Source organism: Panthera tigris, chromosome A2, assembly GCF_018350195.1.
Source record: "Panthera tigris isolate Pti1 chromosome A2, P.tigris_Pti1_mat1.1, whole genome shotgun sequence".
In the NCBI taxonomy this organism is placed as follows: Eukaryota; Metazoa; Chordata; class Mammalia; order Carnivora; family Felidae; genus Panthera; species Panthera tigris.
Window position 1 is genome coordinate 44,437,571 of NC_056661.1, and position 21,695 is coordinate 44,459,265.

The 21,695-nt window shown below is 36.6% G+C and overlaps 1 protein-coding gene across 6 annotated transcripts in view; it reads left to right on the forward strand.

Annotated features, from left to right (window-relative positions):
* CNTN4 (contactin 4) overlaps nucleotides 1-21,695 on the forward strand; it is an 893,176-nt gene that overhangs the window by 419,688 nt on the left and 451,793 nt on the right. For all 6 annotated transcript variants that reach the window (XM_042979430.1, XM_042979433.1, XM_042979434.1 and 3 more), the window contains one exon: nucleotides 16,192-16,333. In XM_042979430.1, the coding sequence (XP_042835364.1) occupies nucleotides 16,279-16,333 (55 nt within the window). In that variant the 5' untranslated portion in view covers nucleotides 16,192-16,278. The remainder of the gene's footprint in view (nucleotides 1-16,191; nucleotides 16,334-21,695) is intronic.

Consider the following 21,695-nt stretch of genomic DNA (forward strand, 5'->3'; position numbering starts at 1 on the left):
GCCTTTTCCTTAGCAACAGCAATTAACCTAGAAGCGCCTTGCCTTAGATCTGTTTTAAGACAACAGAACTGGTGGGCATATAAATATACACACATATGATTACACACCCTGCTTTTCCTTGTGCACCTGTACTGCTTACTTGCAAATGCATGATGTATTTCTGGAGGTTATTTTCAATTTGAATGCAGTTTAATATTGTGTTCATTAAATGACAGTATATGAAGTATGTCTGCTTTATCCTGTCTGGCACAGTGAAGCACTTAAAAAGAGGTGAAGCTTTATTTTAATTTTTTTTCTTTTATAGAACAAATTATTATGTGTTGACAGCTGGGCCCTGGGATATTGTATCTGTATGTATGTGTATATAATATATATGGATTATATAGTACTTATATATTTTATTCTGGCTATTTAACATTGCTTGGAAATGCAACTTCTAATATCCAAACTGAGGGTGTGGAGTTTTTAATTAGGGGCTACTGCAGTTGTCATGGAAGATCAGGTGTTAAAATCGATGGGACAAAGCCATCTGTTAAGGTTTAGGGGTTTGGACCAAGGAATGACTTCCATACAGGCCATGTTAATACCAGACAGAAACCATACATTTATTGTACATTTTTTTACCCCTAACCACTATTACCATGCTCATCATGGCTATCAGACTCATTCCTCAATTGTATGAATTTAAGAGAAAGCAGGATCTTTTAGGAGGAATGGATGCCAGAGCATAGAAGTGATAAAAGTCTACATTACAATCTGGTGCATATCCATTGACATCACCCCGAGCCCCACTTAAGGTCTTATTCTGTTAAGCTCAGAACACTGTTAAAGGACATACAAATATTTATTTCTGGTTGGTAAAATTTTGTCTTCCTTGCACTCAGCTAGATACTTGGATGACTATTTCATTGTATTTATGCAGGTTATTCTTTTCCATTCATCAGGGTTGCTGTTTCCCAAGGAGTTTTTCTGTTTCCCTCTGGTGGAGTTTCCATAAGGCAACCTGACATACAATCCGAGCCTGAAATGTGATGCTAGGAAAAGTCAGATAAAAGCTTATGCATATTTACAGTTACATAAACATAAGCACCGGGAGGACATATTTCATCAAGTTTTTTGCTACACTTGAAAATACTGTCCTGAAACTCATAGCTGAGATGTGGTTAGTGAGGAGTTGAGAGGCAATAAAATAAAAACTTAAACTGTGTAGGCATGGACTTTAATAGAAACCATGGAATAGAGTTTTCTTAAGGTAACTTCAACTATTTAGATCTTTCTTTCATCCTTTGCCACATCTCTGAATCAGCCTCAGCCTCTGAATTTGTCAGTAATTAGAATTCTTCTCAGAAATCCTTTTGTAGATAACACAAGATAGCTCTTCGTTTCCACAGGTAACTGGAATTATAGTTTCTTGTACCAACAGCATGCCCAGACTACTAATTTAAGAGGAGAGTTTGATATAATGAAAAATGTATATAGCATTACAGCTATTCCCATTTTCCTGTTTTTCTTCTGTCTTTACATAGATCTTACATTTTATTGCAAAGAGCTCACATTGATAGTCAATGAGAAATAAAGGAAAAACCTACATGCTGTTTTTCTTTTTAGTATATAAGAAGTACAGAATTGTGGCATTATTTTTTTATCATTAAGAAACACAAGGTAAGCCTGGTTCTTTTCCTACCTTAATTTGACTGTTTAGCAGTCTAATATTAATTAAATTGACACAAAATAACAACAGTGACAATATAAATTGCAGTCTGGACATGCACATAATGTTTTTTCACATAGTTTTTCCTCTGACCATTGTGTCTTTTTTTTTTTTAATTTTTAAATGTTTTTATAATTTTTTTAGATAGAGACAGAGCATGAGCAGGGGAGGGGCAGAGAGTGGGGGAGACACAGAATCTGAAGCAGGCTCTAGGCTCTGAGCTGTCAGCACAGAGCCTGACGCGGGGCTCAAACTCATGGAGTGTGAGAACATGACCTGAGCTGAAGTCAGACGCTTAACCGACTGAGCCACCCAGACGCCCCACTCTGACCACTGTGTCTTATGTGAGCAAACTTTCATGATCTCTGAACTTCCCTCAGATATGACGCAGAAAATCATAAATATAACATCTACATGAGTATGAAATATGCACATTTCTTTCTTGGAGGATAGCTTTACTGTTAGAAAAACAAAAAAAAAAATTTTTTCTAAAATCCAATTCTCAGGCTAAGACATGATTGATACAACTGGGGCCTTATTTTGAAATAATTATAAACATACAGAAAAGTTAAAAAGTTGGTACAGAGTTCCTCTATGTCCTTCTCTCTGGTTCTCCTAATGTGACCATCTTACATACCATTATATAGTGACCCAAACCAAGTAACTGACATTGGTACTGTACAGTTAACTAAATAACAGCCCTTATCTGATGTTCATCAGTTTTTCTAATAATGTACTGTTTCTATTCCAGGATCGAACCCAGAATCCCACATGGTTTATAGTATTCACTTCTCAGGGTCCTTTAGCTTCTTAGTCTTTGCTTTCCTTTTGTGATTTTGACACTTTTGAAGATTTCAAAATCTTACTAAGCTGTCTGATGTTTTCTGACAATTACAGTGAGGTTAGGCATTGTTGGCAAAGAAACCACAGAAGAATACTGTGGCCCTCTCAGTGAACCACTTGCAAAGGGCCCATTGGGCCAGTATGACTTATCAATGGTCATGTTAACCTTGATCACTTGATTAATAGAGGGTCGGCTGAGTTTCTCCCCTGTAAAATTAGTATTCCCACCCCCCACAGTGTTAACTTTAGACAACAATGTATGTATTTCCTCTTAACATATTAAATATTGTGTAGTCACCTTACTCTTTTATGCTCTAGTTTCCCTTCCTAGAAACCATTATGCAGGAACCTTACTTTGATTCCAACCAGTGTGCTGAGAATTCATACACTGTCCTTTGGAGATTCTCAGATAAAAACTACTTTATACTTGGAAATGATCACTCTATTGCATTTTAAATAAGAACATAAATAGAATGGCTAAAAGTAAATTGGAAGCTTGTGCTCATTTCACACCCAGAACTACAGGACATCTGTTATATATGTGACAGGCCAGACCTGAAATGTGGTTTTCTCAGAACCAACTAGTGTTTGCCCAGTTCAATCTAAGTCAACCTAATTAAACAAAGAACATGTTGATCACTTGCTACCTATTTTGGTTATGAAACTAACAGGATGGATAACCTACCCTTTGATGAGGGTTACATAAAACTTTTTAAAAATGGTCACATTCACAATTTCCATTGCTGATATAAGAGCTAAAAAAAAAAGAGCTAAAAAATAATCCTGTGACATGCTAATGATTCTGGATCCATAGGCTGTAATTCAGTCATTAGTTTGCATCCAGTGATTAAGTATCCCCACCAATGCAGAGAAAGACAACCTTTTCAAAGAGGCTTACCAGCTTTAAACTTTATTTTTCCTTTTGAACGTCAGTGCTATCTACACTGATATGATACACTGAGAGGAAATTGGTCACTTAATAGCTCTACAAGAAAGCAGGAGAAGGAATACCAAAGAATTAAGTCTCTCGCATTCCTCTCCAAGCTTCCATTTCCTCTTTAACAAATGGGAATTATTACATATCTACCTCCTCAAGTTATTGTGAGGATTAGATAATATATATAAAATCTTAGATAGAAACTGACATGTAGTAAGTACTCGAGGAAAAGCAGCTTGTCATTTTATCAGCGTACCATTTTTCATGCCTGAGGTACAGATTTTGGTGCAAAAGACAAATGCAGGTGATTGCTTGCTGAAATAGTTTTGTTTAATATGCAGGGACTTCTGATAAACTGTTCTATACCAAATAAGGATTCAAAAGAGTTTTTCAAATAATAAAGAAACATCCTATAATCTGCATGCTGTCCCAGAATAAAGGAAAATGATATTGAGGTGTGCTTCCCAGGAAAGTAATCTATTCTTCAAGGAAATGAGTTCATGGGTAAATAAACAGGAAAATGCACTAAAAGGCAAGCTCTATGAAGATGGGACTTTGTCAACTATATTATGATATCCAGTGCCTAGCACCATGCCTGAAATATTGTAGCTGTTCAACAAATTTTTTTTAGATACATGTCCTAATATAGTATTTATTTATGTAAAGAATAGCACAGGATCTAGAATGCACAGTTTACCCTTGCATGAGATGGAAAGCTATGAATATACTTATAATATACTCTCATAGCACTGAACAGGAGGGTGGTTTCATCCTCACAGATTCTTCTTACTATAGAGAAACTTCTAAGTTTCCCTCAGGTAAGACAAAGCCCTTATTAAGATTGTTATTATGATGTTAACAGTTTTACATGCGTTAGCTGATACACTTCTCTATAAACTTATAAAGTAAGTAACAATGTCTCCATTATGTAGATGAAAAATTTAGGGGTCAGAAATAACTTTTACAGAACAATTCAGTTATTGGATATAAAAACCTGACATTTGAACTTCGGTCTGATTCCAAAGACCATATATATACTCTTGACTTACACTGGTGCACTTTCCTGGTTGTCTGCTGTTCTAACACCCTTAGAGTACTGTGTTACTTACTCTTCTGTAGAATAAAATAAACTTCATAAGAGCAAATTGTTTCTGGCTTATTCATTGTTGTATCATATTACATGTCAGTTACTAGGAGTTTAATTAATAATGTGTGAATAAAGGAGAGAGTGTAAAAGATTTTAGCCCCTTTATTTTTATAGCTTATCATAATTTGTACATTTATGCTTGCGGTCTTATTTCTGCTTCTGGTTAAGTAGATACAGACTCACTTTCAAGCTACTGAATATCTGATTTGGCTGTCCAAGCATTCGTCAAGCTGTGCATAATGATGAATATACTAGTAAGCTTTACTTACCCACTAAGTGCATCCAAGTAAAAGCTCTGAAAGTCATACGGTTCTTGCCACTTTAAATCTGACAGCTAATATATTAGGTATTAGAGTGCTTTGTGCTTACCTTTAGCTCTTCTTTAGTTTAGGTGATTAAAAAATGCCTGTTGCTGTCTATATGTGCAGCATGCTTCATTAACAGTGATTTATTTGGGAATTTAGCAGAATTGGCACTCTGCAGCACACCAGTGGGCAGAAGGAAAACAAACGTGAGATGGTTGCTAAAAAACCTATCCTGCTGTGATGGTAGGAGCCTTTAAAAAGTTTGCAAAGTTGACTTCCCAATACCCAGAAAGCAAGACTGAGACTGAAGTCTCTGGGCAGTTTCATTTCCCCCAGTCTTTCTCCAAATGCTCTCCTCTACCACTTAGGAAGGGTTGTGGTTTTCCCCATTGTTAAGTGTGCTTCCTTCATCCATTGCCTCCTAAAGCCAGAAGCTTCCACCACTTGTTATCTTTTCCCAACAAGTTTACCTACTCAAAACCCACACTCAAATTTTTCTAAGAAAATCCAGTTATAATGATTTTCTCTTACATTCCTTTCAACAACCCTGTATCATCCCTGTCACTTTACCAAAGAGAAAAATGAGGCCAACAGAGGTTAAATGACTTGCCTGAGGTCAACAGCTAAATGGTAGAACTGGGATCTGAACCTGGCTTTTGTAATTCTGAAGCCAATGTTTTCAACCACCATAGGGAAGGCAAAGAAATTTTTAATTTTACATGCAAACCATATTGATTTTGTTGTGTCTACTTGAAATGTTATGTTGAAAAGATTCTGGGACTGCCCTTGGGCTAAGCAGGAAAGAGTGCCATACTCAATTAGGTTTGCTTTCCATAGGAATGGGAAGGAGGAGAGAGCTGCCATGTATTTCCCTGTGTTCAGCTATGATCTACTTTTGTTCTTGTTTTTACTGTAATGAGAGTATATGAATGGGAGTATGGGAATGACATTCTAAGGGAAGGATGAAATATTTGAGAAGCAGTCTAAATAAGAGGAAAACACTATATACTTTTTACATGCTATAATTGCCTATTATTCTAATAAACCTGCATTGTAACATAGTGCTTAAATATCTATACTCTGAACTCAAACTTTCAGGGTTCATTTTAAGGGTATTGTAGATACCTACATCTTCATGGTAGTGGTGGTGTATGACTGCATGAATTTTAGAAATCTCATCAAAATTTACACTAAAATAATGCACATCAGCATATGCAAAATATACTTCAGTAAACTTGGGGGAAACACAGTTCACATCCTGTTCCCTATTACTATTCAACTCTAACAAAGGACAATTTATTTAACACTTAAAATGAAAATAGTATTGTCCACCTTAAAGCGTTCATTTATTTTTTTTAAATGTTTATTTATTCATTTTGAGAGAGAGAGCACAGGAGGGTTAGAGAGAGAGGGAGAGATAGAGAATCCCGAGGATGCTCCACACTGTTAGCACAGAGCCCAAAGCTAGGGTTGAACTCATAAATCATGAGAGCGTTACCTGAGCTAAAATCAAGAGTCAGACACTTTAAGCACTGAGCCACCCAGGTACCCCCTAAAGGGTTCTTTTAAAGATGATATGAGTTAATATTTATAAGAGACTACTACATAGACATAATAAATACTCTGTAGATGATATCTATTGTTTATTACTTCCTCAGTTTTTATAGTATATTCTACAATTACATTGCCTCCAACATTGTTTAATAGTTTTAGCACATAGACTTTTATGTTCCTTGTTAACTACACATGTTATATTGGAAACTCACAAACATATAAAACATGTATATTTTACCCATTTATATTATGTATATTGTGCAATTATCCATATATATATGAATATGTAATTACAGTTTTGAATACATGGCTTTCATGCTAGAAGACAGGTACCATTTTAGTTTATTTTTCAACTGAATTATAAAGTGTTCAGTATTGATATGTTGTAAATAATATTTATTAAAATTGATGGTCTATAAGATTTGTTTGAATATATTGAAAGTATTAGATACCGTAGAATGTTTAGGATAAATTTGTGATAGATACTTGGAAACCTAAGCAAATAAAGAAGAAATTATTCACTCTAAAAAAATCTCAAGTAATAAAAAAGGAAATAAAAGCAGTATACTCTGGGGCTTAATTGAAAAATTGTTAACCAAATTAAATAATATAACTAAATTCAGACAACATTGCAACGAGGTATGTATGCCTGTATTTGTCCACTTGTGTCTGTCACTGGGACTGATTGTATAAGAGATCTGAATTACCACTATCCATAAAATAACAATACGTTAAGCCCCCAAATCAAGAAAGAGTAGTTTAAACATTTGTGTTAAATCAATATTAAGATATTATATATGTATGTATATATATATATAAGTAACTTGTTTTCCCTGGAAAGTAGTTCCCTCCAGGGAGTAGAAATAAGTATTTAAGCTATGTTTATGTATTACTTTAATAAAAATAAAGATTAAATAAAACTTGAACAGCAGCACAATAAGTGATTATTTAATGGAGGCTATGAACAGTGAATATGCATTTGTGGCTTAGGATTAAATTTCCGGTAATAGCACCATACATAGAATTTAATTTTGTATGTTTTTGGTTTAAGTGAAGCTTTATTAGTGTTATATTAGTTTTAGTTGTACAATATAGTGATTCAACACTTATTCACATCACCTGGTGCGCATCAGAACTGCACTCCTTAATTCTCATCACCTGCTTAATCCAAGCCCTCTGCACCCCATCCCTCCCCCCCACCCCGCCGGTTTCTCCCCTCTGGTTACCATCAGTTTGTTCTTTGTAATTAAGAGTCTGTTTCTTGATCTCTCTCTCTCCTTCACGTTTGCCCTTTTGTTTCTTAAATTCCAAATATTGGTGAAATCATATGGTATTAGTCCTTCTGTGGCTGACTTAATTTTGTTTAACATTATACTCTCTTATTCCATCCATTTTGTTGCAAATGGCAATATTTCATTATTTTTATGGCAGGTTAATATTCCATTGTATGTATCTGCCACATCTTCTTTACCCATTCACCAATCAGTGGACACTTGGGCTGCTTCCATATCTTGGCTATTGTAAAAAATACTGCTATAAAATAGGGGTGCATGTATCTCTTTGAATTAGTGTGCTTGTATTCTTTGGAAAAATACCCAGTAGTGCAATTGCTAGATCGTAGGGTAGTTCTATTTTTAACTTTTTGAGAAACCCCCATATTGTTTTCTGCAGTTGAACCAGTTTGCATTCCCATCAACAGTCCGAGTATTCCTCTTTCTCCAAATCCTCACCAACATCTGTTGTTTCATGTGTTTTTCATTTTAGCCATTTTAACAGAGGTGAAGTGATACCTCATTCCCTGATGAGATTTGGTTTGTATTTTCCTGATGGTAAGTGATAATGAGCATCATCTCATATGTCTATTGCCCATCTGAATATCTTCTTAGGAGAAAGGTCTGTTCAGGTCTTCTGCTATTTTTAATTGGATCCATTGTTTTTCAGCTGTTTACTTGTTTGTATATGTTGTTTTTATATTTTGGATACCAACCCTTTATTGGATATGTCATTTGGAAGTATCTTCTCCCATTCTGTAGGTTGCCTTTTAGTTTTATTGATTGTTTCCTATGTTGTGCAGAAGCTTTTTATTTTGATGTAGTCCCAAGAGGTCTTTACTCCAGTTTGAATTTTTTTGTATGTGTGTATGGTATGAGAAAGTGATCCAGTTACAGGGTGCTTGGGTGGCTCGGTCGGTTCTGCATCTGACTCTTGATTTTGGCTCAGGTAATGATCTTAATTATTGTGAGATCAAGCCCCATGTCAGGCTCTGCGCTGGCAGTGCAGAGCCTGCTTGGGATTCTCTCCTTCTTTCTCTCCTGCTCATGCTCCCTCTTTCAAAATTAATAAAATAAACATTTAAAAAAGTGGTCCAGTTTCATTATTTTACACATCCAGTTTTCCCAGCATCATTTGTTGAAGAGACTGCCCTTATCCCATTAGATATTCTTTCCTGTTTGTTGAAGATCAATTAACCATATAGTTGTGGGCTTATTTCTGGTTTTCTATTCTGTCCTATTGATCTTTCTGTTTACTTTAATGCCAGTACCATACTTTTTTGATTACTATAGCTTTGTAAGATAACCTTAAGTCCATAATTGTGGTGCCTCTAGCTTTGCTTTTCTTTTTTCAAGATTGCTTTTGTTATTTGGGGGTCTTTTGTGGTTCCACAAATTTTAGAGTTGTTTGTTTTTGTTCTGTGAAAAATGCTACTGGTATTTTGATAGGGGTTGCCTTAAATGTATGTGAACATTACTTTGGATATAAACATTTTAATAATCATTGTTCTTCCAATCCATGAGCATGGGTATCTTTCCATTTCTCTGTGTCACTTTCAGTTTCTTTCATTAGTGTTTTATAGTTTTCAGAGTGCACGTCTTTTACCTCTTTGGTTAGGTTTATTCCTAAGTATTTTATTATTCTTGAGCACCACACATAGAATTTAAAAGCATATCTCATACAACTTTGTGGGATGGGAACATGCTGTAATCTGAGAAATAGTGCCATGCTCTAAATAGATTTGATGATGACAAAGCCATGGTGACTACCATTCATTTCACTAATTATCTTTCAAATAGACAACTGTTCTATGATATGATGGTGCAAGCCAGGCCTTCAAGGGTTCAAGATTACTTACAAGCAATCTAGTTCACCTTCCTCTTTTATTGGTGGAGAAATTTGCCAAGCAATTAAGTACAACACTGAGCCAATAACCCAGTTATGCTGACTCTTAATCCAAGGATCTTTTAAAATACTGCACTGTAATTATTGAGATTACTTCAGTTTTTTGAAAATTGTCTCCTAAGTAATAATGTGTAAAGGTCCAACATCAAAGTAGATTAAGGTTTTATAAGGAGAAAGTGATTGTGGGTATATATTCTAAGAAACTTAAGAAAATTTTGAAAATTAGTGTATAGAAGTCTCTTGTCTCTCAGGGTGTATAAAATATATCCTTCAGTGACTGCAATGATGAGATACTGGCTAGCTTGGCTTTTATCTCCAAGGATATCTTTCTAATGTAATTATTGTATTTCTGGTTAGAATTGCCACAAGTGGTAGACATTGTTTTGTCCAAAAAGGCTTTAAAAATGAAGAAGATTGTCCACTTTAACTGACCCTCTCTTATTCCTCAAGGCCTTCTCTAATGAAGTTTTACAATGGATATAGAGTCCAAATCAGCCGATAGGTGATGTACAGTCTAAATAAGGGATTCCATCTTATGCATGCCTACCTCTTGGTAATTAGGTGGGGTTTTCTAAATGTATTATCCAGCCCCTTTATATTTTTTCTTCTTTACACTGTCCTCTCTGTTCTTTGAGATGCTTTGGAATGAGCAATCCAATGAGAGAAACCATGCAACATATGTTTTTTCACCATTCCTAAAGGAGACTTGTTGCAGTGTCCACAGAAATAGGGAAAGGATCAGGGACATAGAAATGGAAATGTGTCTTTTCTAGTACATAGAGTAAAAAGCTAAAACAGGGAGAAAAGCTAGTAAGCAAATTTGATTGAGTGATACGATAGGAATTTTCACTCTCCAAGAAGAACCTGTAGGCCAGCTACCATAACCATAGGAAGTATGCATTATATGTATTACTCATTTGACATATAAACTAACTTGTACAGTCAGTAATCTTTTCTACCTGCTGAGTTGTTGTGCCCTTGTGGGTAGAGACCTTGACCTTGACTCTTTTCATTCTGCACATTACCATTTGATTAATGGGCACTCAGTAAATATCTGTTGACTGATTGAACACTAAGATTTGACTGTATGCCATTTTCCCTTGAATTGATTGGCAGATTGCTTTCTAAAGAAGCTAGATTTCTCTCTTGCTTCCAGTTTTGTTCACTGCTTCCCCGCCATTGTGATTGACTGCACCCCTCATTAGCTAATTGTGGAGTTAAAAAATGCTCAACTGTACAACTGGGCAATGTGGATAATCCTTTTTAAAATTCCTGCCTTAAGAATGGCTGCCCTCTAAATAATAATTAGTAAGAAAACAAATGTTCATGTTGCTCTTACACTTGGAGGGAAACGAACTTACTCACATTTGTGCTGTTGTAAGAAGTTTGTGAATTAACTCTAGCGATATGTAGCCTTCTAACTAGATCTCAGCTCAGAAGCTTTACTGTATGAATGTTACACAGATTCTGCACTATTACTTACTCGTATCTCACTTCATTTCTGCAGAAGGACAAAATGAAAAGCAGAGTCAGAAAAGAATCACTATCAGAACTTTATGTCATGCTTTAAAAGACACATAGTTTATTTACATTTTTGTCACTGGGAGAAAAAACCATAGGACTTTAAGTATGAAGACATAGATTTGAGTACTGGCTGTATTGATTTCTAGACATTTGGCCTTGGCCAAGTTCCACAGCCTCTCACAATCTAATTGCCAAAGCTATAATTTTTTAGAAGATAGTGATGCTTGATCTTCATGGTCCTTATGAAGGCTAAAATAAGAAGAGAATGTAAAAGCACATGGGATGTCCACAAAGGATATTAGTTACATGTTCTTTTATTTACATACCAACTATTGACTGCCTAGTCTATGCCATGCACTGTCCATATGTCTCTTTTTTTTTTTAATTTTTTTTAATGTTTATTTTTTGAGAGAGAGAGAGAGAGATACAGTGAAAACAGGGAAGGGACAGAGGGAGAAGGAGACACAGAATCCAAAGTAGGCTCCAGGCTCTGAGCTGTCAGCACAGAGCCTGATGTGGGGGCCTGAACTCACGAACCATGAGATCATGACCTGAACCGAAGTCAGACACCTAGCCAAATGCGCCACCCAGGCGCCTCTTCATGTGTCTGTTAAATATCAATGAATAAAGCAATGATTCCCTACCTTCATAAAGTTTAAATTTCATTTGTGGGGGAGATTTTAACCTCCACCTAAATAATAATAATAATAGCTAATATTCACTTTCAAAACATATGTCAGTTGACCTGTATACCATACTTGTGAGAAAGATAGGGTTCATGCCACGATCCCCAATCTATAGACAAATGTTTTCAAAGATTAAATTGCTTTCCCCAATCTGGTAACTGAGATGAACCAGAATGAAAGAATTCCATGTGTTTGATTCCAAATCCAGTGTTTTTCCAGTCTGTCTTGATGCCATGAGGACTTGACATTTTTATTATATAATGGAAGTATACTTAGTAATTAGAGAGTTAGTTAATTTGTTGACCAGAAGAGAAAAAGCAAATGGGGTAGAATAGATATTCTATACTTCTGAGGATTGCATTTAAAGCAAATCCCCATACTCCTAAATCAACCTTTTATAGGTCTTTTCCTTGTTAAAGGCATTCTCCTCATCCTCTTAGCCTTCAGATTCAAGTCCAAATTCTTTAGTATACATTCAAGCAGTTTGGTTATCAGGCCTCTGACTTAGGCTGGGCTGGGCGGGGCTAGGCTGTTTTTAACAAGGATGGCAGCTAAGTGTCAAGAACCTGAACTCAGTGCCTTGCATAAATTCTCACTAATTCTTCCAGTAAGCCTGGAAGACAGGTATTATTGCCACTATTTTACAAATGAGCCACTTAGCTGGGGAATGGGAGGCCCAAGATTAAAGCACAGTACTGACTTTTCAGACTTTGCTGCTTTCATTATCTTGTATTGTGGTAACTTGAACTCTAAATTCGCAGCTTCATGCCTGTGTGTTTTCCTTATCCCTTGGTTTAGAATTTCCTTCCTCCCTCTTATTGATCCTTTAAACTTAGTTCAACTGTTGAGGCCCTTTGGAGAGCTTTCTTGAAGCCCTAGCCCCACTGCCCCACAATTCAGTTAGATGATAACTCTTTTGCATCCTTAACACTTTGTACCTAATAGACTTATAATGTGTGTTGAACTGCATTATAATGACTGGTTTAGTTCCTTCTCTTGTCAAGCCAGCAGTGAGCTCCTTGAGGACAGGACCTTACTTCCATTACCTCTGCACACCTAACACCTTGTACTATTTCTGTTCACAATAAACACATCTCCTTATTTGTTGAGCTGAATTAGAGCTACTTGGATACCAGCAGAATTTTAATTTAGCAGAGTGCTAAATCAAATAATTATATGATCAGACCCTGCATGTAGGTTCTTGAAAACCAGGACTCTTAAGGGAGAACTGAATCCTGCTTTTGTCTTAAGTACTTTACAGGGAGGTCTTTGGTATTACTGTTAGTATAAGAGTATCAGAATTGTTTGAAGGGTTGAAGGCTAGAGGCATTTTGCTCTGTTTAGCAGTGTGTAAAAATAACCAGAGAATTCTCAGTTAATCTCCTTCCGGCTCAGCCAGAGAAAGCAACTGAGTCCTCTTTCATTGTTTGGCTTCCTCTGTAGGATTTACGAGTCTAATTCTTGGGCAAGGTCTCAAAGTTAGTGCTGAGTATACTACCTTTTGCTATAGCCACCTTAGGATAAACCAGGGAGAACTCTGAGCTGCAGGAGAGATCTATTACCACCATAACTCTTGGCTCATCCTGCAGCTTTCTTTCTGGCTTTAGCAAAAAAACCCTGGAATTATGAAACTTTGTATCCTGTACCACAGTCCCACATGAGATTCATGAATCTTCAGCTCCATACAGAAAACGTGGTGCTCTGGCTAATACTACCCACTAGACAAATTACTGTCAATGACCCCATTATTTCTGATTAGGTAAAGGTGAACCTTACTGTCTTCAATGTAAATAAATACCAATAGGATTCCTGAATTCCTTCATCCTTAAAAATCTACAGCTCTTAACACATACTGTAAATAGCATCATATCATGAATTAAATCTTTATCATGAAATTGGGTACATTTTCTAAGCTAATTTTAATTGCTTCAAGAAACTGCTTAACATTGTAAATCAATCCCCAGGTCTGAGATGACATTTCCCTCACAAAATTAATTATTAATACCCTGATCATTTGCTTAAGACATTAATAGTTTTCATTGATCAGCACATCCTGTTTATCTAAAATGGCCTAATCACCATGCATGTCAGAAGAGTATCTGAACATATCCAATTAGAGATGCCGCCTGCTTTCAGCCACGTCAGCAGATCAGAAGAGTCCCTTTTGTCTTCACAACATATTAAGTCTAGCTTTATCAGAAACTTAGCTATTTAAGGGCACAAAAGAAGGCTGAGTTCTCTAATGATGGTTCTTCACTTTCTGTTAGCTTTCTCGTAAACATAAAGGTTTCTCAGTTATCATGTGGTATAAATTAATTCTAAGAGCCCTTGATTAACGAGCTTGTGCTGGTCCATTTTTTCATGTGAGCCTGTGTTTACTCACGGTGTTTTCCTTATGACTGAGAGTGAGATGAGAAGCCCCAGGTTATTATCAGATTAAAAATATTGGAGCTACAATAATATCTATTGTTTTATCATTTATCATATTTATCATAACATTTATCATAACATTTATCATATTGTTAATATCATTTGTATGGCACTATATAGTTTTCACTCACTTATTAAGTAGATATCACTTGAAACAATCTTGAGAGGGAGGGAGGATGGGGTGCATACCCAGGACCATGCAACTAGTTATAGCCAGGCTTGTAAAGAGATTTTGAGTCCCCCAGTTTCCTAGCGTTCTCCTTTATTTGACTAAACGATAGATAGAAAGCATCATGCTCATCTTTGAAACCCCAGTGGGAGCTCCTCTCTTTTATAAAGTCTCCCAGGACAGAAAGTTTCCTCCTTCCTTCCCAATGGCATATTGTATTGCAGTTTTTTGAAATGTGCACAACTGCCCTCATTGGAGTAGGAAGAGATTCTTGATGCTAGAATTTTTGTCCACATTTTGGCAGGTCCAAGTGCCTCACCTAGTATTTGGCAAGCAGAGGGTGCCCCATATATGCAACTGCATGGCTGGATGGCAGTACAGAGGGAGAAGGGATGGGTAGATGAGAGCAAGTGCAGTAGAGAGTTCTGTTTTCTAAGGTCATGTTGCAAACCTTTGGCACCTGACAATGATTTGGCTTTGTTTGGTTCACACACTGTTTAAAAAAAATATTTTGAACTAATTCCCAGTATTTAAAACGTGGGAGAGTCTCAAAGTATCTGGGTGGTTCAGTCGGTTAAGCATCCAACCTTGACTCACGTCATGATCTCGAAGTTCATGAGTTCCAGCCCCGTGTTGGGCCCTGTGTTGACACCTCGAGGCCTGAAATCTGCTTCAGATTCTTTGTCTCCCTCCCTTCTCTCTCTCTCTCTTTCTCTCTCTCTCTCTCTCTCTCTCTCTCTTATGTGTCTCTCTCTCTGCTTCTCCCACACCTTTCAAAAATATATAAACATTAAAACTTGGAAGATTTTTCAAAATACAATAATATTTGCAAATTTTCTTTGAAAAGGTCCTGCCACCCTGGGTCTGTGCACCATATGTTAGCCATTAGCTTGAGCTAAGGAATACCCTCCAGCTTCATACAGGACCTGGCTGTGTTCTCTAGAGTGCCCATGTTTGCCCGCCTGCTTCACTCATACTTACTTAATTTGTAGCCTTTGGAATACAGAACAAGGAGCCTTTCTTTACTACAGAGTTATCCTGATTTAATATTCCTGGATAATGGAAGAATCACTCTTGTAAATCATGTTCAGGATTTTTCCAAAAGAACCTCATTTCCAGCTACTCATAGTTGGTAGGATTTTTTTTTTGGTAGGCAGAAGAGCTGCACATTTTACTGCATTTTAGAGATGAAACATAGAACATAAGGAAAAAAAATGTTTAAATTGTTAGAGTAGTTATAATTTTCCCACATGTAATTCCATTCCAAACCTTGGGAATTTTTCCTCATGGTCCAGCAGTGTTAACCCTCTCTTGTTCACTGACAGCTGAACTCTTCATGCTGACTTTTTTAGCATATTATTAATTTCGAAAATAAAGAAGAACAGGGACTGGAGAATAAGGGACTAGATAGGACCTTGTAAAGAAACATAGTTCATTCCCCTGCCTTTGGATTGTTTCACATCTAATCAGAACTATTCTTGTTTTCACTCAGTAGCCACAGGGACACGTCAGCTCATCCCTGTCCAAATATTATTTGGAAGAAAAGGAAAGGAAGCTTATTTGTTTCATATCCATAATTTAACATACTTTTCTTTAATAGTACTTTTCCACAAGTGAATTTTATTTGTTTTCAGATAAAGACAAATTTGCAGAGACCACAAAAAGAAGTATCTGCAAATCTCATTGTGATGTTTCTTCTTTCCCACAGATTAAAGGTTGAACAAAACTTAAAAGAAGCAGCGATTCTATTCATTTGATACTGGACTTGAAACTCCTTTGACCTCAGAAACTGAAGATGAGGTTGCCATGGGAACTGCTGGTACTGCAATCATTCATGTTGTGCCTTGCAGGTAGAGTGTCATTTAAAAACTTTTTGATTTAAAAACACTACTGTATTTCACACTAATTCAAAAGGGGGCCTTCGCTTTCGATGGCCATGATAAAATTGTAAGAGTGCGTGCTACGATGACTAGCATTTGCTGACACTGTTGAATCTGCTTTCCTGATGGTCTTTTAGTGGCTCTTTCCATGGTGTAGTATCCAGAGCTAGACACTGATGTTTCCACCTGTCTATCTGGTCCTTTTAGAGTCCTTTGAGCCATTATTTAGTTTGAAAGTTGTTATTTTTGCTCATCCCACTGCTCAGTTGCACAGAGATATTGGGCAATAAAACTGATAACATAGTCTAGAGCCTTACCTCCTTTGATGTCAGCAGATGGAAGTTGATTTGGGTAGCTCTTTCAGTGTCTTTGTTAATATTACTCCATTTTTTCGTCCTCTCTTTTTCATTTCGATATACCTATAGTTAGCAGGAGCTGGAAAGTAAGAAGACAGGAGATTTTTTCCCCATATGCCCATGGTCAACTAGTAGACAAGGACTTTAAAGAGTTCAAACATACTATTTATTGCTTTCTCCATTTTCTGGAAGGTATGAGCCTACCAGCCGACATACATAATTCATATGTTGATGGAACCTAAGTCCAACATGCACTGATAGTTTTCAGGTTGGCATGGTGGGCATCTTTCCAGGCCTTTCAGAGGGACACCTGAATATATTTACATTTAAGACTTTTGGTTCACCATTACTCAGATCCACGAATTCATTCAAATAATGGTACTGAGTACCTTGCAAAGACCCAGCTTTGTTCTAGTGTCTGAGAATATAATCCGGAGCAAGTAGGACACAATTACTGCTCCCTTAAAGCTGTATTAGCTGAGTTCTATAGCTATATAGACTGAAAGCTTGATAGAACAGATTAATTGCAACTGTTACATAATTAAATGTAGTAATAGTAATACTGACATGTATAGGTCACTTACTCCATGCCAGACACTATGCTAAACTCTTGTACTTTAGCTCATCTCATTCCACCATGACCACTGAGAAGTAATAACTGTTTATTTGTACTCGCATGTCTATTTTTATTATTATTACTGAAATGGCAAGAAGTTAAGAAACTTACCCAAGGTCACCAAGCCAGTAAGTGGTGAAACTGTTAAGTTTCTGACGCAAACAGACAAACTCTAGAATCCATAGTTTTGATTATTATAACATACAGTATTTTAGCTATATTGTTGATTTGTCCAGTTCATGCTTGCAAATGTATTCTTGAAATTTGGGGTTTCATTTTTACTGTGTTTTTTTAAACACGAACTCTCCTTCACTCATAAGTAATCCCCTGCCTTTAAATCCTGAACCTCTTGCCTTTGCAAACATCCTCACCATTCCCTGATTTTGGACATGTTGCCATCTAGCCATCTGTTTTAACTTTATCACTTCTCTTCCTCATCTGGTCAGAGCCTAAATCATGTCATCCCAGCAAAGTACATCAGGCTCTGTGCCTCAGTTGCTTTTCTCTAGTCTTTTTTATGGACTTTGACCCTCCTAAAAAGGCCTCAACTGAGTCATTCTGGCTTTAACTTCTAATGACTCTGGGATGAATGTATTCTTTAAAGCTGAAGGCAGTGAATTGATGTCGCAGTATTTGACTATAGCAATGTGCTTATTTAACCCACTGTGCTGAGTAGATGTCAAGAAATTAAAGAGTTGAAAATCGAGGAAGACATTAATCTCCTCAGTTGTGTTTTGAAAAACTTGGACTTCTCACTGAAGATGTGTACCTGTATCTTTTTTCTTCACTTAACTTTTTGTAGGGCATCAGTATATTGATTGTTTTTGTGAGCCTTTTTTGTGAACTGTTTCACATGGCATTAATATTCTCTTACCATATGCCTCCTTCAATGTAGGTAAAGTCAAGCTTTAATTAATGTTTTTGTTTTCTTGCTATTTGTCTTGATTTCGTTAATTTATATAGCACTTGACACTGAATTTTGAACAGATTTCTTTAACTGCTTTAGCTTCTCATCCTTTTCCTTTTCTGTACTTAGTTACAGCTTTCATGGTAAGTTTTTGGCAAGGAAAATATTTATGCCTATTATGTTTACCATAATTAGTAAATCTCAAATGTGTCTGTTCCATAAGAAAGAAGATCCAAATGAATAAGCAGACTTCTATAAGAGATATACCTCGAGAGGACTAGTAATTACTTAATTAGCAATTAATAATTAGTAATTTATGGTACAGTGGAAATGTTCTCCTCTTTTGCTAAATGCTACACTTAGTCTCTGAAAATAATTTTTTTAAGAAGAGGGGTGCTTGCCTGGCTCAGTAGAGCATGTGACTCTTGATCTCAGGGTTGTGAGTTCAAGCCTCATGTTGTGTGTAGAGATTACTTAGGAAGAAAGGAAGGAAGGAATTAAGGTAGGAAGGCAGGAAGGAATTAAAGTAGGAAGGACTGGAGAGAGGAAGGAAGGAAGGAATTAAGATAAGAAGGAAGGAAGGACTACTGATGCCAGCAGTCTGAAAATCTAGTCCCTGCAAAATTGGTTTTAATTATTCTGCCTCTTAATGAATTTAAACTAGGGATCACAAAACTCTGCTACCTGAAAGAACAAGGAAGCGAACATGTGAGTGAAACATTCTTCAAGGGATAGTGACTCTTACATGTAATAGAAGATGTTGGTAATTGTGGAAAATGAGAGAAAATATATCCTATTAAATTACAAACCAGTGCCTGGCTCTAGTCCTTCATGCTAGGTCTTCTAGTTCTTCAAGACTTTTATGCATAAATCTCCTAATGTTTTAATATTGCCAACCCATTCACATTAATTTTTAAAATAAAAGGCTGCATGAAACCAACCAAATGGTCTCCCGTTTGCAAAGTTTATTTCAACCACTTGGTTTTTCTTTGTTATTATACACTTTGCCAAGTACACTACATGTTGGGGTCTCTGTACTAATAACTCTTCCTTTTGCCAAGAATGTTCATGCTCTAAATGTCCCTGTCACTTTCCCTCTAACCTTATTAAATGTCACTTAATTGGTGAGGCCTTTCTTGATGACAATACACAAATTAATATAAAGGAAAATATTTTCTTTCACCAATACTTTATACCTCTCTTATTATTTTATTTTTTTCTAGAATTCTTATACATGTATGAATATCTGCATATTTTATTTGTCTTTATACTAAATGTCTTTCCACACTAGAATGAAACTTTATTAAGGCAGATATTTCTGTTTGTTTTTAGACCACTGCTATATCCCCAGCATCTTCAAAATGCCTAGTGAACAGTGCCATTCAATGAGTAAATAAATATATTTCAAATAAATGAATGCTGCATACTGGCCATTAATAAGAGAGAGAGAGAGAGAGAGAGAGAGAGAGCAAGCGAGCATGAACATACACATAGGTAACTCTTTCCTCTGGTACATTCCTTAACCAATGAAGTATGAGGAACAGTAACAAATACAGTGGCCACCTGTCATTTGGAAGGACAGTTATTAGGCACATTCTACACAGTTTCTTAGAAGTCCTCAGAAAGACTGAATCCCAGATGCCCACAGTAGTTTCTTCTAATTTTCCCTGCTTCTCTCCTGCTCCCTGGGATCATCTCCCAAATAAATGTTTCCTCCCCTCCCCAAATCCTTCCCTCAGGCTCTGCTTTTGAGGTAATCCAAACCAAAAATATGAACACACCAATTAATAGAGCAGTAGGGTAATATTGGTCATGTCAATAATTGGGAAGAGGGGCGCCTGGGTGGCTCAGTCGGTTGAGTGTCCGACTTCAGCTCAGGTCATGATCTCACGGTCCCGTCCTTGAGTTCAAGCCCCTCATCAGGCTCTGTGCTGACCGCTCAGAGCCTGGAGCCTGTTTCGGATTCTGTGTCTCTCTTTCTCTGACCCTCCCCCGTTCATGCTCTGTCTCTCTCTGTCTCAAAAATAAATAAATGTTAAAAAAAAATTAAAAAAAAAATAATTGGGAAGAAACCAGATAGGAAACATAGCTTTGACAGATTATTGAAGTGTTGACTATGATATATATCCATATATGTATATGTGTACAAGTACTGATATGAGTAAATATAATATGCCTTTATATAGATACATCTTAAGTAATATCTAGGTCCTGGAAGCAGATAGTTTCACTATTAACCATCTCTTTTATTCTTCTTACTGTTAAGTAGTTACATTATTAGCCAGATGCTGGGCAGGTCATATGTGCCTCTCTGGGATTCACTTTACACCTCTGTACAATGAGGCTGTTAAACAGGTGGTCCCTAAAGTCCTTTTCAACTCAAAAGTTTTTGTTTTTAGCTATACACAAGGTTTGAGAAGCATAGAGATTCTGAGAGCATTAGAGCTAAGCTTCAAATTTTATTCAACTAATATGCAATTTTACATATGTCCTGTGCCTTACCATGTGTTACTGATTCTGTTCACGTTGGCAGAGTTTGAAGGAAAGAGTAAAATGGCTGGTCCATTTATTTGTTCATGTGCAGCAAGAGGTGTGAAGACATTTCAATACCCTGTGTGAATGCATGAAAAAAAAAATGCATGTTTGTTGTATTCTCAGTTGATCTTGGTTCCAGGGAGGCTAAGTTTGTTCCCATCTCTGTGGTGCAGTTTAGCAATTTCAGCAATTATCTCCTTTTGAGAAAGTGCATCCGTTCCAAATGCAAGCATTTTATTGACTTGCTCACAAAATCCATGCTGTTGTCATAGCTGCATCTGGAGATAGGTAGTGGAGTAAAGGTCCTGTATAATTCAGGAGAGACCTATTCTAGGATTGGTAAGTGTTCACAAAATGTGGAGGAAGGAGGAGCCCTGGATTGAATAGTTTAATCACATTCATGTCGCTTGAATCGATGACAATAAAATTGCCAATACCTGCAATCAGAGTCCTTGGAGAGAATGTTCAGTGGTCTTCAGAAGGGATGTTAGGCTCAGGAAATGTCTTATCAGTAAGACAAAAGTAGACTGTCTATGGTTTTAGCTTATTCCACGGTAGGAGAACACAAATACACATTAGGAACTTCCAGTATTTGTTGATGTTGAACTCAGTTAACATAATCTTTCCACATAATCAGAACATTCCAACAAAGTTGAGGATCATCCCTAAAACATCTTCCCTTCTTCATAATGCCCATATTGTCTCACCAGAATGGAGAGCACACTGAAGTTAGTTTCAGAGCTTATGCTCACAGTGCAGCCAGGTACAAAATTTGAGTTCTTCATATTCTCATATTTTTTTTACAGAATAAACAGAATAATGGGCAACATTCAAATAGTTAACAGTTCTAGATAGAAATTAAACCTAGTACTGCCTCTGCTTTTGCAAAAGCTACAAGTATTCAATGATGATAAAAAA